The sequence below is a fragment of the Elephas maximus genome, chromosome 4 (assembly GCF_024166365.1).
Source record: "Elephas maximus indicus isolate mEleMax1 chromosome 4, mEleMax1 primary haplotype, whole genome shotgun sequence".
In the NCBI taxonomy this organism is placed as follows: domain Eukaryota; kingdom Metazoa; phylum Chordata; class Mammalia; order Proboscidea; family Elephantidae; genus Elephas; species Elephas maximus.
The window spans coordinates 99,222,517-99,250,180 of NC_064822.1; the positions used below are offsets into that span (position 1 = coordinate 99,222,517).

Sequence of the window (27,664 nt, forward strand, 5' to 3'; positions counted from 1 at the left end):
TCCAAATGTGATGAGACAAATAGATGAATCTTAGGTAGCCACTCAAAAGTTTCTAAAACCCTAGACGCTACTCACCAGAGTAGGATGCAGAACATTTCTTTTTGAAATATGTTATGCCAATTGACCTAGATGTCCTGAGACCATGGTCTCCAGCCCTCACTCCAGTAACCTAGTCCCTCAAGATGTTTGAATGTGTCTAGGAAGCTTCTATGACTTTGCCTTGGTCAAGCTGTGCTGACTTCTCCTATATTGTATATTGTCTTTCCCTTCACCGAAGTTAACACTTGCCTACTATCTAGTTAGTGATTTCCTCTCTCCATCCTTCCCCTCCCTCGTAACCATCAAAGATGGTGTTTTTTTCTGTGGAAACCTTTTCTTGATTTTTAAAATAGTGGTCTCATACAATATTTGTCCTTTTGTGATTGACTTATTTCGCTCAACATAATGCCCTCCAGATTCATCTATGTTGGGAGATGTTTCACGAATTCATCATTGTTCTTTATCATTGCGCAGTATTTCATCGTGTGTATGTACCATAATTTGTTTAGCCATTTGTTGGTGGGCACTTAGGTTGTTTCCATTTTTTTTCCCATTGTGAATAATGCTGCAATGAACATGGGTGTGCATGTCTATTCTTGTGATGGCTCTTATTTCTCTAGGATACATTCCTAGGAGTGGGATTGCTAGATTGTATAGTATTTCTAGCTTTTTAAGGAGGTACCATATTAATTTCCATAGTCACTTAATTCTTATATAGCAATTCTCTAAAGTAAGTTCTATTCCCAGGTAGGTACTGTTATTCCCATTTTTCAGGTGATCAAACTGAGTCACAGAGATTGAGGAACACTCCCTGAGGTCTCACAGTTAGTTATGGTTGAACCAGCCTTCAAATTCAGGCTCTCTGACTCCAGAGGCTGCATTCCTGACCTCTAGACCACGGCTGTCCAAAACAGCATTCTGCAGTGAATGGGGATGTTCTCTACCTGTGCTGCCCAATATGATAGCCATTAGCAACATTTGGCGATTGAACACTTGAAACAGGGCTAATGTGACTGAGGAATCGAATTTTTAATTTTAATTAATTTAAATGTAAACAACTACATGTGGTTACTCACTACCATAGTGGACAGCATGGCTCTAGACAATAAGCTGCTAGACAATAACTTCCAGGAAGGACTGTTTTTGTTTATCATTGTGCCCCTGGTACCTATCACAATACCCTGCACAACTTATATTTATTGACTAAAACAAATTACTCAGAGGGGTGTAAGATGAGGAGACAGTAACTTAAAAAATAGTCCTCTGAAAGCACCAAACTGTGAAGACTGGTCACCTCCAAAGCAATATCTGGAGCCTGTTTTGCAAAAATAAATTTTATTTTAAAAATAACACAAAATGAATATAATCAAAAAAAATGAGTATTTGGGATAAACTGGATAAAACTGAGCATATTCTTATAACTCATATTTAATCAGAGGAAAAAGGGAAATTGCATCATAGAGCAACTTCTGAGAATCAGCACTTCTCTGACAAGAAATGACTTAATGTCAAAATATACTTTCGGGAATATATTCCTACCAAGAGCCAAAAGATTCTAAGAGTTGCTCTTTATCCCAGAAAACATGCTTATATTTTTCTATTATTGAATGCATTTTTCTTAACAGAAGTACCTGTCTGAGCTATATTTGGTATTGTTTTCCTACCATGAGCTGGTATATATTTTTGTTTTCACATATCAGAACACTTGGATAAAAGGTGTAAGAGAACTCAACTCTATTTGGTAATTAACTGTCAGGATTCTCTTTTGCTCATTAATGCTGACATTTGGAGATATGTACCATTAAGTGAACTCATATTAAATATGTATTAAAGGAACATTGTATATACATTATTGGTAACCTTTATTAGTAGTAGTAACTTTTATATTTGCTAACACACTTTCAGAAAGAGCAATAAATGTCCCTCAAAATGCTTTGCCTGATTGACAAATTGCATTGATTGGAAGGGCTAGAAAATTTTGTTTGAAATAGATAAAAATGATGTCTCAAATCATTTTATATTTATTTGTCCTGTTACCTCAGGCCACTCTAGTAAGAATCTGTACTGTGTGAATCTGAATTAAATTGCTCTATTGAAAAAATAAAATAAAATGGAAATGCTCATTCAAAAAACCAAACAGTTATAGATATCTGGTTGTGCTATTGATAAAATGTGACATCTCTGCATTTCTTATTGTTTTTGTTAAGCCTTCCAAATTATTTATTTTAGTGGTGATTCCAAAATTGTGACTATGAAGGACAGTGGGCACTAAATCAAATTTCCATAAGAACAATGCTTTCAACTTTGTTGCTATCTATGAACTCTATATATTCTGTCTACATTATTTGTATTTTTTCTGATTGATGTAAAAGGTACAATGCTCTATTCTTCTTTGAGAATAAACATAAAATCTTTATAATGATTTTTTTCTAGCTGTAGTAATAAAATGTAGTACATAATACATCTTTCATTTTTCAACTCAGTGTAATTGACCACAATAAACCAGAAATATGCCCATTTTTTGCCACATTGATTTCCACTTTGGAAAATGTAATATATCTACTTCATTGATATATCTTACAGACCTCATAAAAGAGCCAGATAGAAATCAATAAAATAATATTGTCTTCCATCATGAAAGAAGAAACATGAACACTGTTGTAGTTCTTTGTAGATGTGTACTGTTAGATACTCTAGGGCAATTTCAGTAAGCTGTCTTTATCTTAGTGATATAAATAACTCATCATTCTGTTTTCTGGCCATGCCCCCTTCCTCTCCTTGAACAGACCATACATATGACAGTCTGCCTTGATACTAATAAAGCTGAGTGGCACTCCTACCCGTTTGAACAATAAATAGAAAAAAAAAAAAGCTTTCCACTGCCCAGGTTAAGTACATTAATGTTGATGAGCCTTGGAAGCAGCTGGCAAAGAGCTTGTTACTGGAATTTAATGGGCTTTACCTTGCACTGGCAGAGAGTACACTCAGTGCCATGTTTGATCCAAGAGGATCCAGTGAAGCGAACCACATTCATCTCATCCAGGCAAGTTTTGGTGATGTCATTGCGGATAGTGTCTGCCTGGCAAGGGTCAGTGACACAGTGTGAGCAGCACTCATTCTCTGGGAGGACGCTGAATTCACACTCCACCTCTGGGCAAGGCAGCGGCCAACAGTCAACTTCCCCTTGCTATAAGGAGAACAGACATGCAGAGCAGAGGGAGAGGAAGGGAGGGAATGAAAGATGAAGGGAGGGAGGAAGGGAACAGTGTTTACTCAATACTCAATTTATTTGATTGATATTTATACTCAGGCCTTTGAAGCCATAAATCTTGCACAGAATCTACAGAAGCCCTATCAGAGTGATGAGATCTATATTGCAGCTAGATTTTAGAAATGCCATTAACAATTCAACAAGAATAGCAATAATAAAAAGGAAAAAAAGCAAAAACCATTTCTCTTAAAGCAATAACATGTGTATGCCCCGTCTTTCCAATGACAAAGGAGACATTTCATATGGAAGAGGTTTTTATTTAACTTTTTATGGGATACCTTTTTCATTCTTTTGATCTTTCTCCCCCTAACTTCTTATTTATTCCCTTCTGCATAAAGGTATGCCCATTTACAAGTAAATAAACTAAAAATGTGAAAGGAACTTTTCTCTGTTCATTTATATATTTCTCAGTGTTAAGACTTCGAAAAAACAAAAACAAAGTGATTCCAGTCTTTATTATTCTGCGTGGGAAAATTGTGAGAATTGAATCTTTTTTTAATGTAGTTCCCACCTGTTTCCTATTTTCTTCATAATTCTGAATCTCATGGTTTTGGAGATGAAAGTAGCCTTCAGGCACAAAAACTGACCTTGCTCTTTCAATTGATTTTTGGGTTGAAAGTATAAAATGGAAGCAACAAAAGAGGATTGCCTTAAAAAAAAAAAAATCCTCACACAAATAGAAAGGAACCTAGCCGTAACTTTAAAAGTAGCGTCTTCTGTGAAACTTTCTGTTACAAAGACACGTAGACCAATTTTCCTTTTCACTTACACCACTAAAAAGAAACAAGAAGTTTGGTCAAATGAAAAAAGAACTGAGTTTTTCTTTATCATCAAGTTTTTAGTTTCTTGTTTACCTGCCTGTTATTTCTACTAGAAGTTTTATAAATATATACAGAAATTCAATTCTAACAAGTATTTATTGCATATCCCTATTATGTGCAAAAGAGCGTACTGACCAGACCAGCATTGACCAAAATAATCTTTAGGATAAAAGAAGGGTTTTTTTTTTTTTTTTTTTTTTAAGTCTGAGTATGATTGATAGAAATGAGTTGGCAAAAATTCTATCTGGAAAAAAAATGTTATTTTATTTTATCTTTTTCTATGAATGCCACTGTTATATCTATGATTGTTTCTCAATAAGCCTAAACTGGATGAGACAGGGGAGGCTGGGAGAGGCTTTTCTTCCTTTGAGCTATGGAGATAGTCCTGAAAGGGATACCACTCTCAGAGAAAGAATATACAATGTGTGTACCACATCTAGTCCTTCTTGGGTGTTGACTGTATAAACATCATCTCATAATCTGACTCAGACTCACTTTTTGTAACTGCGAACACTATGGCAAGATATCGAGTATGGGGCTGAGAAGAGGGCAAAGTTGCTTTCCTATTTAGATTCTGTACCTAAAATTTTCTCTATTTCATATAGCTGAGCTTACCAAGCAGCGACACTGTTGGCAATTCTGGACCCAGGTATCGCCACTGTTGTACAACGTTTCCCCATTCTGATGCAGGCACTGGCTGCTAAGCCTTGGGTCACATTCGGGGCAGCAAAAAAGATCAACCGTGGGATTTTCACAGTCACAGACCATCCGTCGACATGTTACAAATCCACTCTGTATGAGAAGAAAAAAAAAAAGCCTCCAATTCTCATTATATAAAAATCATATAGCATCTTAATCACATGTTGACTTGGAAGTTGAGATAACTCCCACTGTTTACCCAATATAATTAATTTTCTTTAAAGTTCCACTTCATAATTGACACATAGAAATTACACAAGCCAGAGAACTTTCAATTTCCTTTCCACACACTATTCCTCAAATTACCTGGTCAGGGTTAGGAAGAAATTCTCCAGAAATGGCCAGTATAAAATGTCACTTATTGCATGGCCATTGTGTGTATATAAATGTATGTACAGTAGTCTCTCCTTATCCACAGGGAATACGTTCTAAGACTCCTGTGGATGCCTGAAACCAAGGATAAGTACGAATCCTATATATACTATTTTGTCCTATACATACATACATATACATATATATATATACGTATACATATATATACATACATATACAATAAAGTTTAATTTATAAATTAGGTACAGTAAGAGATTAACGGCAATAACTAATAATAAAATAAACAGTTATAACAATATACTGTAATAAAAGTTATGTGAATGTGATCCCCAGGCAGGACAGAACAGGAGGCCATGAGATTTCATCACACTACTCATTTAACATTTTCAGATCACAGTTGACCTTGGGTAATTGAAATGGCAGAAAGCGGGAAGTGAAACCATGGATGACATAAGGGGTGGGGGGAGTCTTACTGTATGCAAATATATATAAAAAAAGAATAAATGTGTCTTGGGAAAAGTACAGCCAGAATGTTCTTTAGAAGTGAGGTTGGTGAGACTTCATCTCCTGTACTTTTGACATGTTATCAGGACAGATCAGTCCCTGGAGAAGGACATCATGCTTGGTAAAGTAGAAGGTCAGCAAAAAAGAGGAAGACCCTCAATGAGATGGAGTGACACAGTAGCTGCAACAATGGGCTCAAACACAGCAACGATTCTGAGGATGGCATAGGACCGTTTTGTTGTTCTGTTGCTCACAGCGTTGCTATGAGTCAGAACTGACTCCATGGCATCTAACAACAACAACAACATGTATATAAATATACATGTATTTATATAATTATATAGTAATTTGAATTCTAACTAAATGTGTTTTGTGTGAGGGTACATACGTTTATATTTGGGTAGCTATTTGATAAGTTTTATGTCTTGCTAAGATTCTGGAATATTTTTAAGAACTTGTGTTTTTGTACAAACTGCTATCAATTTGTTTCATAAAAACCGAATCCTTGGAGCACAGTATTATTCACTTAACTATAATTTAAGTGTCTATTATCAATGAGGAAGATATATTAGAATGCCTCCCTAAAACTGAAATATAGCTCATTTAGATATTTTTCAATCTTTTGTCTTATGTCCATTCTGACTTCATTCATGCATTCGTCCCAGTATGATACAGCGGCTATGAGAACATTAGAGTAGTTACTAATAAAATTTTATCAACGTGTGAAGAGCTAAACCCACTGTGGTATATCCATATAATGAATTACTCTTCAGGAACAAAAAGGACTGATAATATATACATAAAACAATATGAATGAATCTCAGAAGCATAAAGTTCAGAGAAAAATGCCAGACACTAAAGAATATGTACTGTATGATTCCATTTATATGAGGCTCTAGAAAACACAAATCTAATCTACAGTGACTGGAAGCAGTGGTTGGGGCTAGGGATATAGGACTAAGAAAGGGCACAAAATAATATTTTAGGTTGATGGAAGTGTTCTGTTATTTTAATGACTATTAATTATTTATATTAATGACCAAGCAGATTATACATTTGTCAAAATTCATCAAGCTGTACACCTAAAATGTATGCCAATTACACTTCGATAAAACTGATGAAAAATTTGTATTTATACCAACCTGACATGAGCACACAGAGCACCGGTCATTTTCCAACACCCAGATCTGACCATTGTGCTTAATTTTCCCATCACGGATACAGTCCCCTGTGCAATTCTTTCCATGAGGACACCGGCAATCATATCCACCATCCAAGTTAAAGCAAATGGTATCATTGGCACAGCTGTGCCTTCCGGTCCCACACTCATCGATATCTACAGCCAAGAGAAAGCAGCATGTGATGCTCTCAGAATCTGCTCAGTTTCAAGCAACGGCAGTCAGGGCAAGTTGTCTCCTGACATAAAGCATTCAACTGCAAATCCATTTTCATCTCACTGGCACTAGCACGCAGCTCCTAGTAAATGTGGACTAAAGTAATGTTAACGATCTGGGGATTTCACAGGAAAATAGTATCACGTTTGATTTGAAAAGCCAGAAAACCTTGGCTGGAATTTCAACTTTTACATCTCTGTAAATACCATCAGGCTTTATGAAATACTTCTATTTTTGGAAAGTAAGAATATGACTCAATTTATCAAGCAAAAAGACTGGGCAGTGGAAATTCTAAAATTGCCTACGACGTTTCATTGGAGGAAATCATCCCCAATGTTAAGATGGCATTTACAGAAAATCCTTTCTAAATGAGAGATTAAATGTCATGGGACCCCTGAGGCATTTCATTCAATTTCAAGCCCTATTCCTCAGTGCCACGCTACCACATGTGAGGTTTTTCCAGTGTTCTACCTTGGTGTTTCCCCTTCATTTTCGCATGGTCCTTACACCTCACCCCTCACCTACAGAAGGCCAAGTGACCATGAGCGATTACTATCTCTCTCACGAAGAATACCTACTTCTTAACTTTTCCATTTCAGGTTATCATTTCTTCCCTTGCCTGACTCAGTTGGCAACTGCCCATTCTTCACCCGACGTCACCTATTCCATGGCAATCACAGCCTAAAGCATTTTCATACAGATGAAAAGCACACATATCTCGACCCATAGATCAAGTCCATAAGAGGAGATATGATTCATTTTATTTATCCCCATAATTTAAAGGTCACAAGCCAAAATACATTTCAGGGATATTGTATGAGTGGCAGTAAGCAGTTATTTCCCATTTCATCTGTTTCCCCTTAGTAAAGGTCAAGAAAGAAAGAATTAAACCACAGCAGGAGAAGTGGGTTAGAGAGAAGGCAGAACGGATAACTTTAACCAGGGAAACTGTAGAGTGATTTTCCTTGAAGATCTAAAAGATAGAGTTCAGTAAATAAGAATCTTTCTTAAATGGTTTGATTTTAACATTAACTGAAGGCTTGAAATAGTCAAGATTAATCTTAATGATACTTAAATTCTCAGATACTTAAAGACTGACATAAATCCATTCTTAACAATCAAATAAACCACATAATATACTTTCTCTCTTTTTACTTTGATTTTTACTACTTCCCATCTCAAGAAAACTACTAAAATGAGACAATGGCTGAAAGTGTTTTATTATAATTACAGTGAGCCTTCTTATAGCTTGATTGGTCAAGGCTGATACTGTTTATAATTATGGGCTGTGACAAAAAAGAAAATATGTTAGTCAACATGAGGATAATTTTTTTTTTTTTCTTAATTTTAAGGTACATACTTCTTCCAGATCAGAGAAGATTTTCTCTGTTTTGGGAATGGAAATAAAATTTTATAAATTCATCCTGTATTTGGTCTATTCGAAATAATATGCTATATTTGATGAGTTAATCTTTGTCTCCCGTTAAATATTCTTATAATTAGGAATTATGGTAAGCAGAAAAAAACATTAACTATAGTTATTTGGTCTCTTTGACCACAAAATTTACCAATATCCCTTATTCCACACTTTTTCAATATTCACTATTAGAACATTATCCCATTAATGCCAACTGTTGGATTTTTACAACCATTTACATTTTGCCTGACACTTAAAAATAAAAGCTTTGCTACCATGGAGTGCATTTTCTTTCCTTACTAAGGCAGAGTCCTTGGGTGTGCTGCAGAAGACAAAGAAGAGAAGATTTCCAGTCATAAGGAGAACCTCTGTTCTTGAATAAATCCCATTTAAAAAATAAATATTTTTAAAAATTGCTATAATAATGGTTGGCATGTACCTACTGTACTTGGAGAAATGTGTAAGCAGAAACATCATAATGGCCTAATTATGGCTTTTTGCTATCTAATGGGATTTGAAATAGCTTGAACTCATCTTGCCTTTTCTGCTTGTTATTTACACTGGGTTTTACAATGCAGGGCCTCTTCTCAAATGATTGTTGGTACAGACTTTTGGGATTCATTTTTAAATGGAGTTTTATTGTAACATAAGATTCACAAATTGAACATACATAAAAGTGTATATACTGCTATGTAAAAGTTTCAACTTTAAAAATATTGGTAACTAGTGAGAGATGATTGAAGAAATAATGCTGCTAAAATCATCAATCGTTTCACAATCCTCATCTTACTTGATCTAACAGCAAGATTTGACACAGCTCACTCCCTCTTCCTGATAAAACTTTTTCACTTGCATCCTATCACGTTGGTAACTCTTTCTGGATCTTTCTTCTATCCATACATTTCTCGAGGTATAGCAATTATCAATTAGCCAAGCAAAGAGTAGACAAAAACAGCATTGTAAAAGACAAAAGCCATGTTTGAAGGTCTAGAGTTTACAGCTATGCAGATCTGTTAGGAGAACAAAAGTTTTGGTATGGTTGGACTATCTAATGAGAGAGCAGAGGGGCTAGACATGAAGCTGAAGAGGTACTCAGGGCCCAGATAAAGGCCATGATAAGATATTTGAACTTTTATAAAGGCAATAAAATTCCATTTTAGGGGGGAAAAAATCTGAATCATATTTTCAATTTAAAAATATTTCCTTTGGCTTCATTTTGAAAAAGGAATTTGAGTGCATTAAAACTTGAGGCCAGAAGACCAATTAAGAGGTTGTAGTCCAGGTGAGAGATGATCTTATAATGAAAGCAAACACATAGTGCTTGGTTTGTACCAGATTCTAAGTGCTTTTCATGAAATGACTCATTTAATCCTCACAACTCTTGAAGGTATAATTATTATCCCCCATTTTATATATCAGTAAACTAAGGCACAGAAATACTGTATAACATTCCCAAGGTCACACGGCCATTAAGGTATAGAGCCCAGATGGGGGTTCAAGTCAGACTCCCAGTCTAGCATTTAAGCACTGTGCTGTACTAGGTGATAGCAGTGGGGATGGAGAGAAAGAAACAAAGAAGATAGAATTAACATGACTTAGTGAACCACTGGAGTCCCTGGGTAGTGCAAATGGTCAAAGTACTTGGCTGCTAACTGAATCATTACAAACTGTTAGCTGTTTGAGTTCTTCCAGAGAGGCACCTTGGAAAAAAGGCTTGGTAATCTCCTTCCAAAACTTCAGCCATTGAAAACTCTGTGGAGCACAGTTCTAATCTGACTTCCATGTAGTCACCATAAATGAAGTCAACTCAACGGCAACTGGTAGCGAATTGAACCCTTGGCTTCAAAGATGAGGGAGGGGTCAAGAATGATGTTTAGAATTTTGGCCTGGAAAATCTGGTTCATGCTAGTTACAGAAAGAAGAACAAAGTTTTGTTAGAGAGTGGGGGTGGGGGCAGGGATGAGGGGTAAACATGAGTTCAATTTATAACATGTTGAATTGTACTTTCCTCTTAGGTTTCCAAATGGAGCTGTCCATTAAATAGTTTAATCTATGGTTCTGGAGCTCAGAAGATAGGACTGGGCTGAAGGTACAGATCTGGTACAGATGTACTTTTCATCTATTCCCCTTCTCAAAAGTGGTTCTGCAGACTCAAGTTTAAACTTCTTAGTGAAACTACCTCCTCTGTTTGCACTCACCTCTCCTATCTCAACTTGCCAATAATCTCATCATTCCTAAAGTCCCAAAACAAACACTAGATACTCTGAGAAGCCTTCCTGATTCCAAACAGGAAATAATTTGTCTCTTAGTTCCCTTACAGCACTGCATTTATATTTTTGCTCAAGTATTTATAATTTTCAACCTTGCCTTGTTGTTTTTACATCTATTAAGAAACTCACCACATTCTATCTTGAACGGCAGTTATTGTTGTACATATTTTATCTCTTCTACAAGCTGAGAGCAGTGACCACACCTCTTTCATATTTGTATTCAGCAAAATTCAGCATATTTGTATTCAGCAGGTGCCTGGCAATGTACCTCAAGGTATATGCATATATTCAATAAATACCTGTTGACCTGAATTGGATTACTTTCCTTTTTCTCTTTTTCTTAATTTAAGAATTTACAGCATATTTGGCTGGAACAGAACACTCAAAAGACACTATCCCGTAAACATTATACTCTTGGTCTCACAAGTTCAAAAAGTCTCACCAAGCTTAAACATCATCAAGAAACTATTGCCATAAAGGGAGATATGACCATGAAAATAAAAGACACTTACGTGAAATAAATAATGAAATACTGGGCTTTATTCCTAGACAGAGACAAATTTTCAGGCATAGCAGAAGTGATGCATGGATAAGGAAAATGGTACTCTAGCATGCTACCTGGTGATTAAATAGATAAGCGAAACAACACAATTTGTATGAATGCATCTTATAAACATATATGTTATAGATTTCACAATTGCAGCCTGAAAAACAGTGAAACAGTGCATGGTTATTTATTCAGATCTTTGAGTATGAAACTTATACTTCAGAGTAATTGTAAACCCACTGCTGTGGCTTTGTCCACTTGGAATGATTTTTTTGTTTGTTTTTTACCAGCAACAGAAAGATGGCACCTCACCTGGTCATACTCTTAAAACTGCATCCTCCTAAATATGAATATTACAATCGCACAAATCATTGAAATTGCAGTAAGTGGATAGTTGTTTAGAAGAAGCACTTTGGTCTTATTTTACAACGTAGGTGGGTCCTTTTAAAATACTCCTCCAGAGCACATTGTCCTGTGACAGAGCAGTAGATTCTTCTGATAATCTTTATAAGCTCTATTGGTCTATTGGTAGATAATAGCAGAATAATCTTTTCAGAATAAATATTTCCCATTGTTTTTGTGGAATAGCCTTGAAAAGCATTTTCTGTATAGGGTCTCATAAAATCCCTCACTTTCCTATCTTAATATTTATCACGTATTATTTTTATGGCTAGTTTGTCTTTTTACTTTTTGTACTGAGTGCACTGATTATGCTTTTTTCCTGTTCACTACTATAGATCTAACATACTGTTGGTTATATGCCTAACACGGTACCCAGTAAACAGTAATAGTTGAACAAATAAAATAGTAATTACCAATTTGGGGTAGAGGGAGATAGATTTTATTTATTTCTATTAAAAGCTTAACTATCTATTGATCTATCATCCATCTCAATCTTTTTCTTTAGACAAATAAAATTTATTATCTACTATAGGGTCACTGGAAACCCTGGTAACATAGTGGTTAAGCGCTACGGCTGCTAGCCAAAAGGTCACCGGTTTGAATCCACAAGGAGCTCCTTGGAAACTGTATGGGGGAGTTCTACTCTGTCCTATAGGGTCGCTATGAGTCAGAATCGACTCGACGGCAACAGGTTTTTGGTTATAGGGTCACTATGAGTTGGAATCGACTCGATAGCAATTGGTTTGGGTCTTTTTTTTTTTTTTTTAATATGTCAGGTACTGTTCTAGGTACTGAACATATGACGGCTGAGAAGTGAACAGAAGCCATGAGCTTATACTCTAGTAAGCAGATAATATTAAGCCTGTGCTGCCTATTAGAAATCTAATTTGAGGTGCCTAGTAGGCAAATAGATATATGAATCTGGAGCTAGGGATGAGGTCAGAGTAAGGAATACAAATTTAGAAATGAAGGACATAATACAGATGGCATTTTAAACCTTGGAACTGGTTGATCTGGGGATTGTGAATACATGGAGAAGACTGCCAAGGTCTGATCCTGAGACACTTGTGTGTGTAGTCCTCACACAGTGAGGAAAGGCCTTTAGGGCAAAAGAAAGCCAGGAAAAAGAGATTTCAAAAGCCAGGTGAAGAAAGTTATGTTTTGATAGGAAGGAGCGATTAATTGGGTCAAGTGTCTGAGTGTTAAGTAAGGTGACAATGATTGGCCAGTGTATTTGGCAAAGTGAAAATTTCCAGTACTCTTGAAAAGAGCATTTATCAGGGCAGTGAGAAAAGTCTTACCAGCATGTTTTAAGAGGTAAATGGAAGTGAGAAAGCAGAGATAACAAGTACAGAATATTCTTTTAAGGAGTTTAGTTCTAAAGGGGAGTAGAAAAAGGAAGAAATATTTGAATAATCAAGTGATGTTAAAGGAGTTATTTTTTGTTTATTTTTAAAAAATGGGTGCTATTCCAGCTTGCCCCCACGGATCTGTCAGTTTGTCGTATTATGGGGGGTTATGTGTTGCTGTGATGCTGGAAGCTATACCAAGAAGTCCACGCTGCACTGAAGGCACAGGTGATAAACATGGCTCCAGGAGTTGACAGAATACCAACTGAGATGTTTCAACAAACGGATGCAGCAATGAAGTGCTCACTCGCCTATGCCAAAAAATTTGGAAGACAGCTACCTGGCCAACCACCTGGAAGAGATTCATATTTATGCCTATTCCAAAGAAAGGTGATCCAACTGAATATGGAAATTATCAAACAATATCATATGCAAGTAAAATTGTGCTGAAGATATTTCAAAAATGGTTGCAGCAGTACATTGACGGGGAACTGCCAGAAATTCAAGTCAGATTCAGCAGAGGACTTGGAACCAGGGATATCACTGCTGATGTCAGATGGATCCTGGCTAAAAGCAGAGAATACCAGAAAGATGTTTACCTGTTTTTTATTGACTATGCAAAGGCATTTGACTGTGTGGGCCCATAAAAAATTATGGATAACACTGCTAAGAATGGGAATTCCAGAACACTTAATTGTACTCATGAGGAAATTATACATAGATCGAGAGGCAGTCCTTTGAACAGAACAAGCAGATACTGTGTGGTTTAACGTCAGAAAAGGTGTGAGTCAGGGCTGAATCATTTCACCATACGTATTCAATCTGTACGCTGAGAAAATAATCCAAGAAGCTGGACTATATGAAGAATGGGGCATCAGGATTAGAGGGAGACTCATTAACAGCCTGGCATTACACAGATGACACAACCTTGCTTGCTGAAAACGAAGAGGACTTAAAGCACTTACTGATGAAGATCAAAGCCTACAGCCTTCAGTATGGATTACACCTCAACATAAAGAAAACAAAAATTCTCACAACTGGACCAGTAAACAACACCACTGAATTTGTCAAGGATTTCCTTTTACTTGGATCCACAATCACCCACAGAAGCAGTCAAGAAATCAGACCATGCATTGCATTGGGCAAATCTGCTGCAAAAGACCTCTTTAAAGTGTTAAAAAGCAAAGATGTCACCTTGAAGACTAAGGCACACCTGACCCAAGCCATGGTGTTTTCAGTCGCCTCCTATGCATGCAAAAGAACAAAAGTCCTTTAGTAGGTGAAAGGGTGTGAGAAGCAAGGTACAGTGGAGGATTTGGATTTTGACAGGAGCATGGCCACTTCATCCAATAAAACAGGGGGGAGGGAAGGCAGCAGCACAGAAATAAATGCAAGTAGATTGGTATAAGTGGAAGTTAAGTAATTCCCTAATGACTACTTCTGTTTTCTCAGTCAAATAAGAAACAGAGCCTTCAACAGAGAAAAAGAGAAAGGAGATGGTACCCAAGATATGAGGAGACTGCAGAAGGTATAAAATGGCTGTATCAGAGAATGGAGGGGAAAGAACCGGGGGGAATGAAGTAGGAATGTTGAGCCTTGCTGATGGCCCTTGTGGGAGGGAGCCTCTTAGATGGTTCCCAGTGATTCTTACCTTGTGGTATTCACACCCATGTGTAATTCTCTCCCCTTGAAAATTAGCAGAACTTATTGATGCACTTCTAACAAAGAGAATATGGTAGAAGTGATGGAATGTCACATCCAAGACTGGGTTATAAAAAGACTGTAGCTTGCATTTTTGACTCTTGCCCTCTCTTAGATTGTTTACTCTGGGGGAAGACACCTCCCACATCTTGAGGTATTCCTGAGGTGTGGTCCACATGTTGAGGGATCCAGACCTACCAATAGACGTATAAGTGACCTTGGAAGCAGATCTCAGTCCCTTGCACTCCCAGCCGAGACAAACCTTCAAAATGAGACTGCGGCCCTAGCTGACAGCTTGACTGCAACCTCAAGGGAGACCTTGAACCAGAGGCACCTAGTTAAGCTGTGCCCAGATTCGTGACCCCTAGAAATTACCAAAAAACCAAACATGTTGCTGTCGAGTTGTTTCCAACTCATAGTGATCCTATAGGACAAAGGAGAACTGCCCCATAGAGTTTCCAGGGAGCAGCCAGTGAATTACAACCACTGGTCTTTCGGTTAGCAGCCGTAGCTCGCCATAGCTCTTAACCAGGGCACCACCAGGACTCCTCATAGAAATTGAGAGATAATAAATGTTGTTTCCACCTGCTAAGTTTTGGGATAATTTATTCTGCGTCAATAGATAACTAATACAGCTCTCCTGAAGCATGTAGTCATAAATTTAAATAAGATCATCAGTGAAGTTATAAATTTAAAGATAGTCGGCAGAGTTATGTGTTTTTTCTATTCACATTTAAATGCAGAGGAAAAGGTATGCCAGGGTATCAAACAAATTTTAAAACAGTCTAGCTACAGAGGACAAGTGGAAGAGATAGAAAAGAAGGGGGATGAAATACAGATCTCCAGCTTTAATCTATATATTTTTGCATAATTTGAATTATTTACAAATCAGCTTATATATATTCTTTATGTTTATAGTTTAAAAAAAAAAAAGACAATCTTAACAAAAAAGTAGCTTCCGACAAAACACTACAGGATACAGGCAAAATAGCCTACCTAGGAAGAGCAAAATCACAACTTTTGATTTGGCCTCTGAACTGTGATCTGTGGCTCCCAGCATTCATTCTGGGACATTCACAAATGCAAGGTAAAGCCCTCAGGCAGCAGTGAAGGTTATTTGCAAATGAAGGTTTTAGCTCCTAAACATTCCTATTCTTATGTGAAAATCCAGATGAGGCCTCTGCTCTGGGTCCAGAGTTTTGCGGTTCAGACTCTGATGCTGTTGCTGGAGAAGAAGTGCTATGAGCCTTGGCATCCACCACCCAAGTCTGTTTCACTTTTCCCTGTGTGAAAAGCCTTTGAGGCCAAAGGATAAAAGGCATCTTATCATTTAGGTATCAAGTACTGCTAAGTTAGATTCTCAAAGGCTTTCACTGACTGTGTCATCTTAGCTGCATTATTCTCTCAGGCTGTTGCTCTATGAAGGTGTAAATACAAATGGGAAAAATAATACGTTCTTGAGTTTTGTTTTGCCATTCCTGTGCCAAGACCTGTGATTGGCAAATCTTTCCAATTGTGAGTGGTTTCTGTGGGCGATTTTTCACTAGGCTAGGCTTATACTCTGCCTATACTTTCTAAAAATCTTGTGCCTTAAGAGAGTATAGAGGGCTAAAGTAGTCTAATAGTCAATTCACTGAAAATAATTCAAAATTAATAGCAAGGAATTAAACATAATCTAATTAAATTTTTCACTCCTATTAGATTGATAACGTCTTGAAAGCACGGACCATATTTTCTTTACCTAACACTCAGCATTCACTGAGCATCTCTTACTTTGCCAGGCAAGCAGTATGTTAGGAATAGCCCAGCGCAGCATGTAGTGTAGATATTATCCTTGGCCATATCATCGCCTTATCGTTGTATTTCCTCTAGCCTCGTTTTTCCTCTATCTTACTTTCCTCACTTATTATTATTATTATTTTTACCTATTTGTAGATCAGATTTTGTATGCTGCCATATAAATTTTTAAATTTATGTGATATTATGGGTTCATTCATTCTAAAAATACCCTTCAATAGTTGCAAGTATCTGTAAAGAATTGGTTTAGTGTCACAAACTTTAATTATCTAAAAATCAATTAACTACCAAAATTAGCAAACACAAGTTACATTTTAACATGTTTCCAATCATTGTGGTGTAAACCCATGACAAAAATCACCAATAACTTAAAAATTTAACTGGATGTCTACTACTTATATCTTACAGTAGATTCCTCAAGTTCAAGAGGAGTTCTTGAACTCTAGATCTTCTTGTACTGACCTTCACAAGACTCTCCATTTGGTGAAAACATCCCATTGTCATGGTAGCCATCTCTGCACTCACAGTGGTACCATCCTGGCAGGTTAATGCAGTTAGCACGGCTGTCACACTGAACAAAGCCATCAGAGCATTCATCAATGTCTGTTTGGAAAAGAAAGTAAAAAAGGGGTTACAAAATTGCCCACAGAAACTAGACATTCCGCTACAAGTCTACTAAAATTTTTAATGTCAGAAAATCCTTGAAACTGAAAAAATTAAAAAAATCAAGGAAGTCTACTTAGTTGTTAAAAGCTATACAGTAAGAATATAGAGGTATTAGTAACAAGGGAAACATCTTTAAAAAACTTCTTTGTTGAAAGTCATTCAGCTGTAGAAATTGGAAAGAGACCATCTGTGATAGTCATCAGTATTGTTCACCAAATATTTCCAATTCTTCGTCAGGACACAAGCTAGGACTGCAGTTCCCAGGTCTCTTCAAGTCAGGTGCTGCCATGTGACTCGCTTAAGCCAATAAGGAGTCTGTCACATTACAGCAGAGCCTTTAAGATGCAGTATGTGATTCACATGTTCCCGTCCCCCATCACAATGACCACCAAGACTCTGAACACTCTACCAGCCTGAGTTCCTGAGTGAAGATGACATGGAGCATTCCTCATCTACCTGGGATGGATACATAATTGTGAACTAGAAATCAACCTTAGTTGCTGAAAGTCATTATTATCATCAGCATAGCCTATCCCAAACTGACTAGTAACCACATCTTCAACATGTGGCAATAGAATTCATACTTCATTGATATGCTTTGTTCTTTCAAGATACATGCCATTTATATCACTTTTAAGTGTGTTTTGTGTATATTAACTTATTCAATCCTCAAAACAAAAAACTCTTCTTATGTAGACAGTATATGGAACTTCTGAAAAAAAAATATGGCAAAAGAAAATTACGGTTTAACCAAAGTCAGTTGCCTGGCTTTCAGGACTGTGCTCCTTCATACAACTAGACCCAAACTGAAATTGGTAAAATATCTGCACAAAGAAACCTACATATTTTTTGTCTCAGATATTTTGGGGCTTATTACTCTTCCCAAATGTTGTAAGCCTTTTTTTTCTCTCTGTTCAGTCTGCCGAATGGTGGGAATATGCAACTCCATTCAAGTCCCTTCCTGGGCTCTCTGTGGGCAAAGTAATCACTGGAGTTGCCTTATGAAGTGTCCAGTTCTTCTTATATACCTCCTTGTTTTCTGGGGAGCTTTGGGGTTGACTCAGATCCTATTAAATTATCTACTGGCACTGTACTACTGAGACTGCCAAAAAATTCTGCATGCACCACCCTGATGTTGAGTCCCTTGCCACGGAAGATGTCAACTGCCAAAGCCCTTCTTACATGCTTGGCTCACCTAGATCATATTCCCCGCTGCAGTGGCAAGACCTAGTTATGTCTCTCACAGCACTGCAGGTAAGGCCAGCTGCTTATTAGGGTCCTTTCCTTTAGACAGTCTACTCCAACTTGTCAGAATTCACTTCCTTCCTATTTTAGCCTCATCTGACTCCAAGTACCTGGAAGTATATATTCCTTTTTTCTCTTTTAAATTTCCTCTCTTCTGATGTTCAATTTTGAAAGAGACAAATTGATGAATAGATAAATAAGTTTTAAAAAAAGCATCAGAGGAATAAACTATCGCTCGTATACAAGAACTAGTAAGCCAAGTTTGAACAAGTTATTTTCCAACCTGAATAAAAATGTTCAAAAAGATTACTACAGGATCCCTAGGCTCCTAAGACAGAAGCTTGGTTATAAGAGCCTTAATTTTATACTCTGTAGTTACATTGGAGACATGGTGGTACAGTGGTTAAGTCCTTGGCTGCTAACCAAAATGTTGCCGGTTGGAATCCACTAGCTGCTCCTTAGAAACCCTATGTGGCAGTTCTGCTCTGTCCTATGGGGTCGCTATGAGTCAGAATCAACTTGACGGCAATGGGTTTTTTGTTGCTGTTGTTGTTATTTTGGTAGTTACATTACATAGAACCCTAAAAACAATTTTTATGTAAACCTATGATTTTGTTACATATTCTGTCTTAGGAAAGAACTAGTTCCAGGAGGCAGTCAAAGATGGCGGAGCGGTCAGACACTTCATAACGTCCCTCTTACAACAAAGACCGGAGAAAACAAGTGAATCGGATATGGATGACAACTGTGAAACTCTGAGCATCAAAGACAAGGCTGAAGAATTACACCAAATGCCAAGTGGAAAGAGAGACAGCACAAAAACAGCAGACACGGAGAATTACAGATCACTGGCACATCCTAGCAGCTGAACGTTCTCAGCCAAAACCCCCTTCACCTGGTGCAGTCAAGCAGAAGTGACTCTGCACTCACACCCAGTGCCAGGGAGGAGTGCTGCCCACCCTGGGAAAGTTAAGTGCATGCATCTCACCTACCGTGCCCATTTCAGCCCCCCCATGCTGGAGGCCTATGGGCCTGTGGGCCCCCCAAAACTCCTCGCCCATCCCCCCTGCCTACAAGTGATCTCAGTCTGGCAGCATCCATCACTGCCCCACCCCCTAAGCTGGGAGCCCACAGACTGGAGGTGCACCCATTTGCTCAGCCACTTATGCTGGGGGACCACGAATTGTAGCATCTCCTACTCCCTCCAGCCACCTGTGTTGGAGGACTGAGGGCTGGTAGTGCCTTCTATTCCCTCCAGCCACCCATGCTAGGGATCCGAGGACCAGTGGTCCCTCTTACTCCCCAAAGCTACCTGTGTTGGGGGTCTGAGGACCAGCTGCACAACCTCTCCCCTGACTCGCACTATCAGTCAGGGGCTTGTCCTTTAGCTGGGCATCCCACTAGACAAGTGACCTCCCACAGCCTTGCCTCACACATAGTCCCCCAGCCCTGCAACCAGAGGTTTGTGCCTGTTCCAAACACCCTTGGATAGCCCTGCTCGCCCCGGACTGTCAACGAGAGTTTCCGCATCACCCGCCCAGTGAATGAGCACCCGGGCATCCTTGCCCTGACCACTCGGCAACTGGCAGAGTGCACACACAACACCCAACCCAGTGATAAGAGAGAATGCCCCCGTACATACCTTAATAAAGAAATACTATATTGCTAAAAAATGCTAACCATCACCTGAGCCTTCAGCAAGTTGTAATCTTTTTGCTGGTGGAGGATCTTGCCTCAATGTTGATGGCTGCTGACTGATCAGGGTGGTGGTTGCTGCAGGTGAGGGTGGCTGTGGCAATTTCTTAAAATAAGACAACAATACCACATCAATTGACTCCTCCTTTCATGAAAGATTCCTCTGTAGTTTGTGAGGCTGTTTGAAAGCATTTTACCCACAGTAGAACTTCTTTTAGTATTGAAGTCAACCCTTTCAAACCCTGCTGCTGCTTTATCAACTAAGTTTATGTAATATTCTAAATCCTTTGTTGTCATTTCAACAATGTTCACAGTAGCTTCACCAGGAGTAGATTCCATCTCAAGAAACCACTTTCTTTACTCATCCATAAGAAGCAGCTCCTCATCTGTTAAAGTTTTATCATGAGGTTGCAGCAATGGCAGTCACATCTTCGGGCTCCACTTCTAATGCTAGTTCTCTTGCTATTTCCAACACATCTGCAGTTATTTCCTTCACTGAAGTCTTGAACCCCTCAAAGCCATTCATGAGGGGTGGAATTAACTTCTTGCAAACTCCTGTTAATATTGATATTTTGACCCCTCCCATGGATCATGAATGTTCTTAATGGTATATAAAATGGTGAATCCTTTCCAGAAGGTTTTCAACTTACTTTGCCTAGATCCATCAGGGAAATCACTGTCTATGGCAGTTATAGCCTTAAAAAATATACTTCTTAAATAAATATACTTCTTAAATACTTCTTGAAAGTTGAAATTACTCCTTGACCCATGGGCTACAGAATGCATGCTGTGTTATCAGGCATGAAAATAACATTAATCTCCTTGTATATCTCCATCAGAGTTCTTGGGTGACTAGGTACATTGTCAATGAGGAGTAATATTTTGAAAGGAATCATTTTTTCTATGCAGTAGGTCTCAACAGTGGGCTTAAAATATTCAGTAAACCCTGTTATAAACTGATGTGCTGTCATCCATGCTTTGTTGTTCTATTTATAGATCAAAGGCAGAGTAGACTTAGCATAATTCATAAGTGCCTTAGGATTTTTGGAATGATAAATGAGTATTGGCTTCAACTTAAAGTCATCAGCTGCATTACCCCCTAACAAGAGAGTCATCCTGTCTTTTGACGTTTTGAAGCCAGGCATCAACTTCTCTCTAGCTGTGAAACTCCTATATGGCATCTCCTTCCAATACTAAGGCTGTCTCATCTACACTGATAATCTGTTATTTAGTGTAACCACCTTCCGTCAATTAACTTAGCTAGATCTTATGGACAACTTGCTACAGGTTCTACATCCATACTTGCTGCTTTACCTTGCACTTTTATGTTATGGAGATGGCATCTTTACTTAAGCCTCACGAACCAGCTTCTGCTAGCTTCAAACTTTTCTTCTGCAGCTTCCTCACCTCTCTTAGCTTTCAAAGAATTTAAGAGAGTTATGGCCTTCCTCTGGATTAGGCTTTGGATTAAGGGAATGTTGTTGCTGGTTTGATCTTCTATCCAGACCACTAAGGCCTTCTTCATATCAGCAATAAGGCTGTTTCATTTTCTTACCATTCGTGTATTCACTGGAGTAGCACTTGTAATTTCCTTCAAGAACTTTTCCTTTGCATTCACAACTTGGCTAACTGTTTGGCATAAGAGGCCTACCTTTTGATCTATCTCAGCTTTTGACATGACTTCCTCACTAAGCTTAATCATTTCTAGCTTTTGATTTAAAGTGAGAGACATGCGACTCTTCCTTTCACTTGAACACTTAGAGACCCTTGTAGGGTTATTAACTAGTCTAATTTCAATATTGTCATGTCTCGAGGAATAGGGAGGGTTGAGGAAAAGGAGAGAGACTGGAGAATGGCTGGTCAGTGGAGCAGTCAGAACACACATTTACCGATTAAGTTCACTGTCTTATATGGATACAGTTCGTGGCCTCCAAAAGCAATTACATCACAGATCACCATAACAAATATAATAATAATGAAAAAGTTTGAAATATTGTGAGAATTACCAGAGCATTACACAGAGCCACAAAGTGAGCATATGTTGTTAGAAAAATGGTGCCAATAGACTTCCTTGATGCAGGGTTGCCACAAACCTTCAATTTGTAAAAAATGCAATATCTGCATAGCACAATAAAGTGAAATTCAATAAAATGAGGTATGCCTATAAACAGAAATTAAGGGAATTTGTAAAAAACAGACCAAATTTACAAGAAATATTAAAGGGAGTACTTTAGATAGAGAACCAATATCATCAGACAAGAACCTGAGATTAGGACACAGGGCAGCATTAGCCAGATGCCAACCTATATAAATAATTCTAAAAAATAAAATAAAGCTAAAAGACTGAGAACAGGAAACCAGAGACGTCAATCTGTAAATGAAAATGTCAAAAGAAAAAGGGGAGTAAACCACATAGGTACAGAACTTTCATATAGAGAGAAAACCAGGGTGATATCAAGAAATAAAAGACTGATTAAAACTTGGGAAGATAAAGGTAAATTTCAAGGCACTACAAAGAAAGTTAACAAACCTATTCATCAAAATAAAAAATAAGAAAAACATAAAGACTCAGTAAACACAAAATCAATAACAATGAAAAGAAAAACACAAACAAAAAGAACTCAGCACAGAAAATTAAGCAGAACAAAGAAACCATCAATATCACCAAAAAAGTACAACAAAATGACAGCAGTAAACTCATATCTATCGATAATCATAGTGAATATAAATAGCTTAAATGCTCCAGTAAAGAGATTGAGAGTGGCAGAATGGATTAAAAAATACAACCCATCAATATGCTGTCTACAAAGGACGTACCTTAGACACAAAGACATAAACTAAAACTCAAAGGATGGAAAAAATATATCATGAAAACAACCAAAAAAGACCAGAAGCAGTAATATTGTTCTCTGATAAAATAGACTTTATGGTAAAATCCACCATAAAAGATAAGGAAGAACATTATATAATGATTAAAGGGTCAATCCACCTGGAGGACATAACCATAAGAAATATATACTTACCCAATGACAGGGCTTCAAAATACATAAAACAAACTCTAACAGCTTTGAAAAGAGAAACAAATAGTTTTGCAATATTAGTAGAAGAGTTCAACACACTACTTTTAGTGAAGGACAGAACATCTAGAAATGAATGCAACAAAGATGCAGAAAATCTAAACGCCACAATCAACCAACTTGACCTCACAGACATATACAGAACACTCCACCCAACAGAAGCAAGGTATACATTCTTTTCCAGTGCACATGGAACATTCTCCAGAATATACCATGTTTTAGGCCACAAAGCAAGCCTTGACAAAATCCAAAACATCAAAATAATACAAAGCGTTTTCTCAGATCACATTGCCATAAAAGTAGAAATCATTAACAGGAAGAGAAAGGAAAAACAAAAACATGGAAACTGAATAATACCTTGCTTAAAAACCACTGGGTAATAGAAGAAATCAAAGATGGAACTAAAAAATTCCTAGACAAATGAGAATGAAAACACATTTCACCAAAATATTTGGGACACAGCACTTAGAGGTCAATTTATAGCAATAAAGTCACATCAAAAAAGAAGAAAGGGACAAAACCAAAACATTAACCCTACAACTCAAACAAACAGAAAGAGAGCAGCAAATGAAGCTCACAATCACCAAAAAAAGGGAAATAATATAGAGTACAAATAAATAAAATAGAGAACAGAAAAACAATAGGAAGAATCAACAAGACTAAAAGTTTGCTCTTTGAAAAGATCAACAAAATTAACAAACCATTGGCCAAACTGACAAAACAGGAGAGGTAGCAAATAACCCAAACAAGAAATGAGATGGGTTGCATTACAACAGAACCAACTTAAATAGAAAAGGCCATAACAGAATACTACGAAAAACTGTACTCCAACAAATTTGAAAACCTAGAGGAAAGGGACAAATTTCTAGAAACACATACTGCCTACCTAAACTAACACAAACTGAGGTACAAAAATTGAATAGACCCACAACAAGAGATTGAAGATGTAATTAAAAAAAAAACAAAAAACTCCCAACAACCACAAAAAACCCTGGCCTGGAAGGCTTAACTGGAGAATTCTATCAAACATTCAGAAAACAGCTCACACCAATACTATTCTACCTATTTCAGAGTATAGAAAAGGAAGGGGTACTCCTGAATTCATCCTATGAAGCCAGCATAACTCTGATATCAAAGCCAGGCAAAAGCACCACAAGAAAAGAAAATTACAGACCAATATCCCTCATGAATACAGATGCTAAAATTCTCAACAAAATTCTAGCCAATAGAATACAACGGCATATCAAAAAAATAATACATCACAACCAAGTGGGATTCATACCAAGTATGCAGGGATGGTTCAACATTAGAAAATCAATCAACGTAATCCACACATAAACAAAACAAAAGAATCACATGAACATCTCAATTGATGCTGAAAAGGCATTTGAGAAAGCCCAGCACCCATTCCTGATAAAAAACTCTCAGCAAAATAGGAATAAAAGAGAAATTCCTTGACATAATAAAGGGCACTTATACAACACCAATAGCCAACATTATTCTCAGAGACTGAAAGCATACCCCTTGAGAATGGGAACCAGGTAAGGATGCCCTTTATCACCCCTCTTATTCAACATTGTGCTGGCAGTCCTAGCTAGAGCAATGGGCAAAAAAGAAAAGAAAAGAAATGAAGGGCATTTAATTTGGTAAGGAAGAAATAAAACTATTCCTATTCACAGATGATATGATCCTATACATTAAAAACCCCAAAGATTCCACAAGAAAGCTATTAGAACTAATAGAAGAATTCAGCAAAGTAACAGGATATAAGATCTACATACGAAAATCAGTTGGATTCCTCTACATCAACAAAGAACTTTGAAATGGGAAATCAGGAAAACAGTATCATTTACAACAGCCTCTCAAAAGATAAAATACTTAGGAATAAATTTAACCAGGTACATAAAAGACTCATACAAAGAAAACTACAAAACACTACTGCAAGAAACCAAAAGAGACCTACACAAATGGAAAAACATACCATGTTCATGGATAAGAAGACTAAACATTGTGAAAATGTCAATACTACTGAGAACAACCTGCAGATATAATGCAATCCCGATCCAAATTCCAATAGCATTCTTTAATGAGATGGAAAAACTAATCTCCAACTTTACATGGAAAGGAAAGAGGCCCCAAATAAGTAAAGCATTCTTGAAGAAAAAAAAGAAGAACAAAGCAGGAGGCCTCACACTACCTGGTCTTAGAACCTACTATACAGGCACACGGTAGTCATAACAGCCACGTACTGATATAATGACAGCACACAGACCAGTGGAACAGAATTGAGAATCCAGTAGTAAATCCATTCACCTATGAACAGCTGTGATCTTTGACAAGGGCCCGAAGTGGATTAAATGGGGAGAAGACAGTCTCTTTAACAAATGGTTCTGGCAAAACCAAATATCCATTAGTAAAAAAATGAAATAGGACCTATACCTCACAAGCATACACAAAAAAATAACTCAAAATGGATCAAAGACCTAAAGATAAAACCTAAAACTATAAAGATCATGGGAGAAAAAACAGGGACAATTCTAGGGGCCCTAATACATGGCATAAATAGAATACCAAACATAACTAAAAATGCAAAGACAACAGAAGATGAACCAGATAAATGAGACTTCCTAAAAATTAAATACTTACGCTTATCCAAAAGATAAAAAGAGAACTTACAGACTGGGAAAACTTTTGGCCACGACATATCTGACAAGCATCTAATCTCTAAAATTTGGAGAACTCTTCAACATCTCGACAACAAAAAGACAATCCAATTAAAAAGTGGGCAAAAGATGAACAGACACTTCCCAAAGAGGACATTTAGGTAGCTAACAAACACATGAAGAAGTGCTTGCAATCATTAGCCATTAGAGAGATGCAAATAAAACTACAACGATATACTATTGCACCCCAACATTACTGGCACTAATCAAAAAATCAGAAAATAACGAATGTTGGAGAGGTTGCAGGGAGATTGGAACTCTTATGCACTGCTGGTGGGGATGTAAAATGGTAAAATCACTATGGAAGATGGTACGGCACTTCCTTAAACAGCGAGAAATAGAAATACCATATGACTCAGCAATCCCAATTTAGGTATACATCCTAGAGTTATAAGAGCACTGACACAAATAGACGTATGTATACCTATGTTCATTGCAGCATTATTCATAATAGCAAAAAAGATGGAAACAACCTATGTGCTCATCAACAGATGAATGGATTAACAAACTGTGGTATATACATACAATGGGATACTATGCAACAATAAAGAATAATGACAAATACATGAAACACCTCACAACATGGATGAATTTGGAGGATATTATGCTGAGTGAAATAAGTCAATCACAAAAGGACAAATATTGTATGAGGCCAGTATCATAAATAAACAAGAAAATGTTTACTTACAGAGAGAAAAATTCTTTGATGGTTACCAGGGATAGAAGGGGAGGGAGGGAAAATTACCAAATAGATAGAAGATTTGTGTTACTATTGGTGAAGGAAAAGGCAATACACAATATGGAGGAAGTCAGCAAAACATGACCAAGGCAAGGGAGGACACTGGGAAGAATGCAAGAACAAAGGTCAATAAAGGTAATTACTATAGCACAGACAATCCCGTAACAATAATATTAACAGACAATTTATAAATGGATACATAGGTAGACAGGTATGCCAAGAGGTGTGGGAGGGCGTAAGGGAACACACCCATCTGCAGATAAAGGTTTGTTGGTGGATATTTCCATACACACAATTGCAGGTGCTGCTTATGTATTAATATAGACAATAGAACACACAAGGGTCACAGTCAGGGCAACTTCTTAGACATAACCAAACACCTCATGGGACGAAGCTCCTAGGCTCAAAGGTGAAGGATCATAGACTCAGGGGACATCTATCAATTGGCACAACATTGTTCATAAACACAAAGTTCTTCATCCTACTTTGGTGAGTAGCATCTAGGGTCTTTAAAGCTTGTGAATGGTCATCTAAAATACCACTATCAATCTCTTACCTTCCAGAACAAAGGAGGGTAAGGAAAACCAAGGACTCAAGGGAGTAATTAGTCCCAAGGACTAATGGACCACATGCAATATAGCCTATATGACCCCGAGACCAGAAGTAGATGGTGCCGGGCTACTACTACTGACCTCTCTGACCGGGATCACATCAAAGGGTCCTGGGAAGATTGAAAGAAAAATTATAGAACAAAAAGTCAAATTCACAAGAAAGACCAGACTTAATGGTCTGATGGAGATTGGAAGAATCCCCAAGACTATGGTCCTAAGATACTCTTCTGAACTGGAACTGAAGCCATTCCTAGAGATCACCTTTCAGCCAAACCACAGACAGTCCCATAATGAACAATATACCCAAGATTTGTATGTTAAGGATTGTATTTTTTCACCATACTTATCCAATCTGTATGCTAGG

At 37.5% G+C, this 27,664-nt stretch overlaps 1 protein-coding gene and 1 long non-coding RNA gene across 6 annotated transcripts in view; one reads left to right on the top strand and one right to left on the bottom strand.

Annotated features, from left to right (window-relative positions):
* LOC126075331 (uncharacterized) overlaps nt 1–21,036 on the top strand; it is a 102,164-nt gene extending 81,128 nt beyond the window's left edge. The window contains exons 2-4 of one of the 2 annotated variants that reach the window (XR_007517179.1): nt 10,494–10,567; nt 14,499–14,574; nt 19,089–21,036. This is a non-coding gene — a long non-coding RNA (uncharacterized LOC126075331). The remainder of the gene's footprint in view (nt 1–10,493; nt 10,568–14,498; nt 14,575–19,088) is intronic. The other variant, XR_007517180.1, reaches the window with a different exon arrangement.
* Nucleotides 1–27,664, bottom strand: part of NELL2 (neural EGFL like 2) — a 485,920-nt gene that overhangs the window by 8,263 nt on the left and 449,993 nt on the right. For all 4 annotated transcript variants that reach the window (XM_049882891.1, XM_049882892.1, XM_049882890.1 and 1 more), the window contains exons 17-20: nt 17,007–17,147; nt 6,810–7,003; nt 4,747–4,923; nt 3,002–3,226 (exon numbers count right to left, since the gene is read on the bottom strand). In XM_049882891.1, the coding sequence (XP_049738848.1) occupies nt 3,002–3,226; nt 4,747–4,923; nt 6,810–7,003; nt 17,007–17,147 (737 nt within the window). The remainder of the gene's footprint in view (nt 1–3,001; nt 3,227–4,746; nt 4,924–6,809; nt 7,004–17,006; nt 17,148–27,664) is intronic.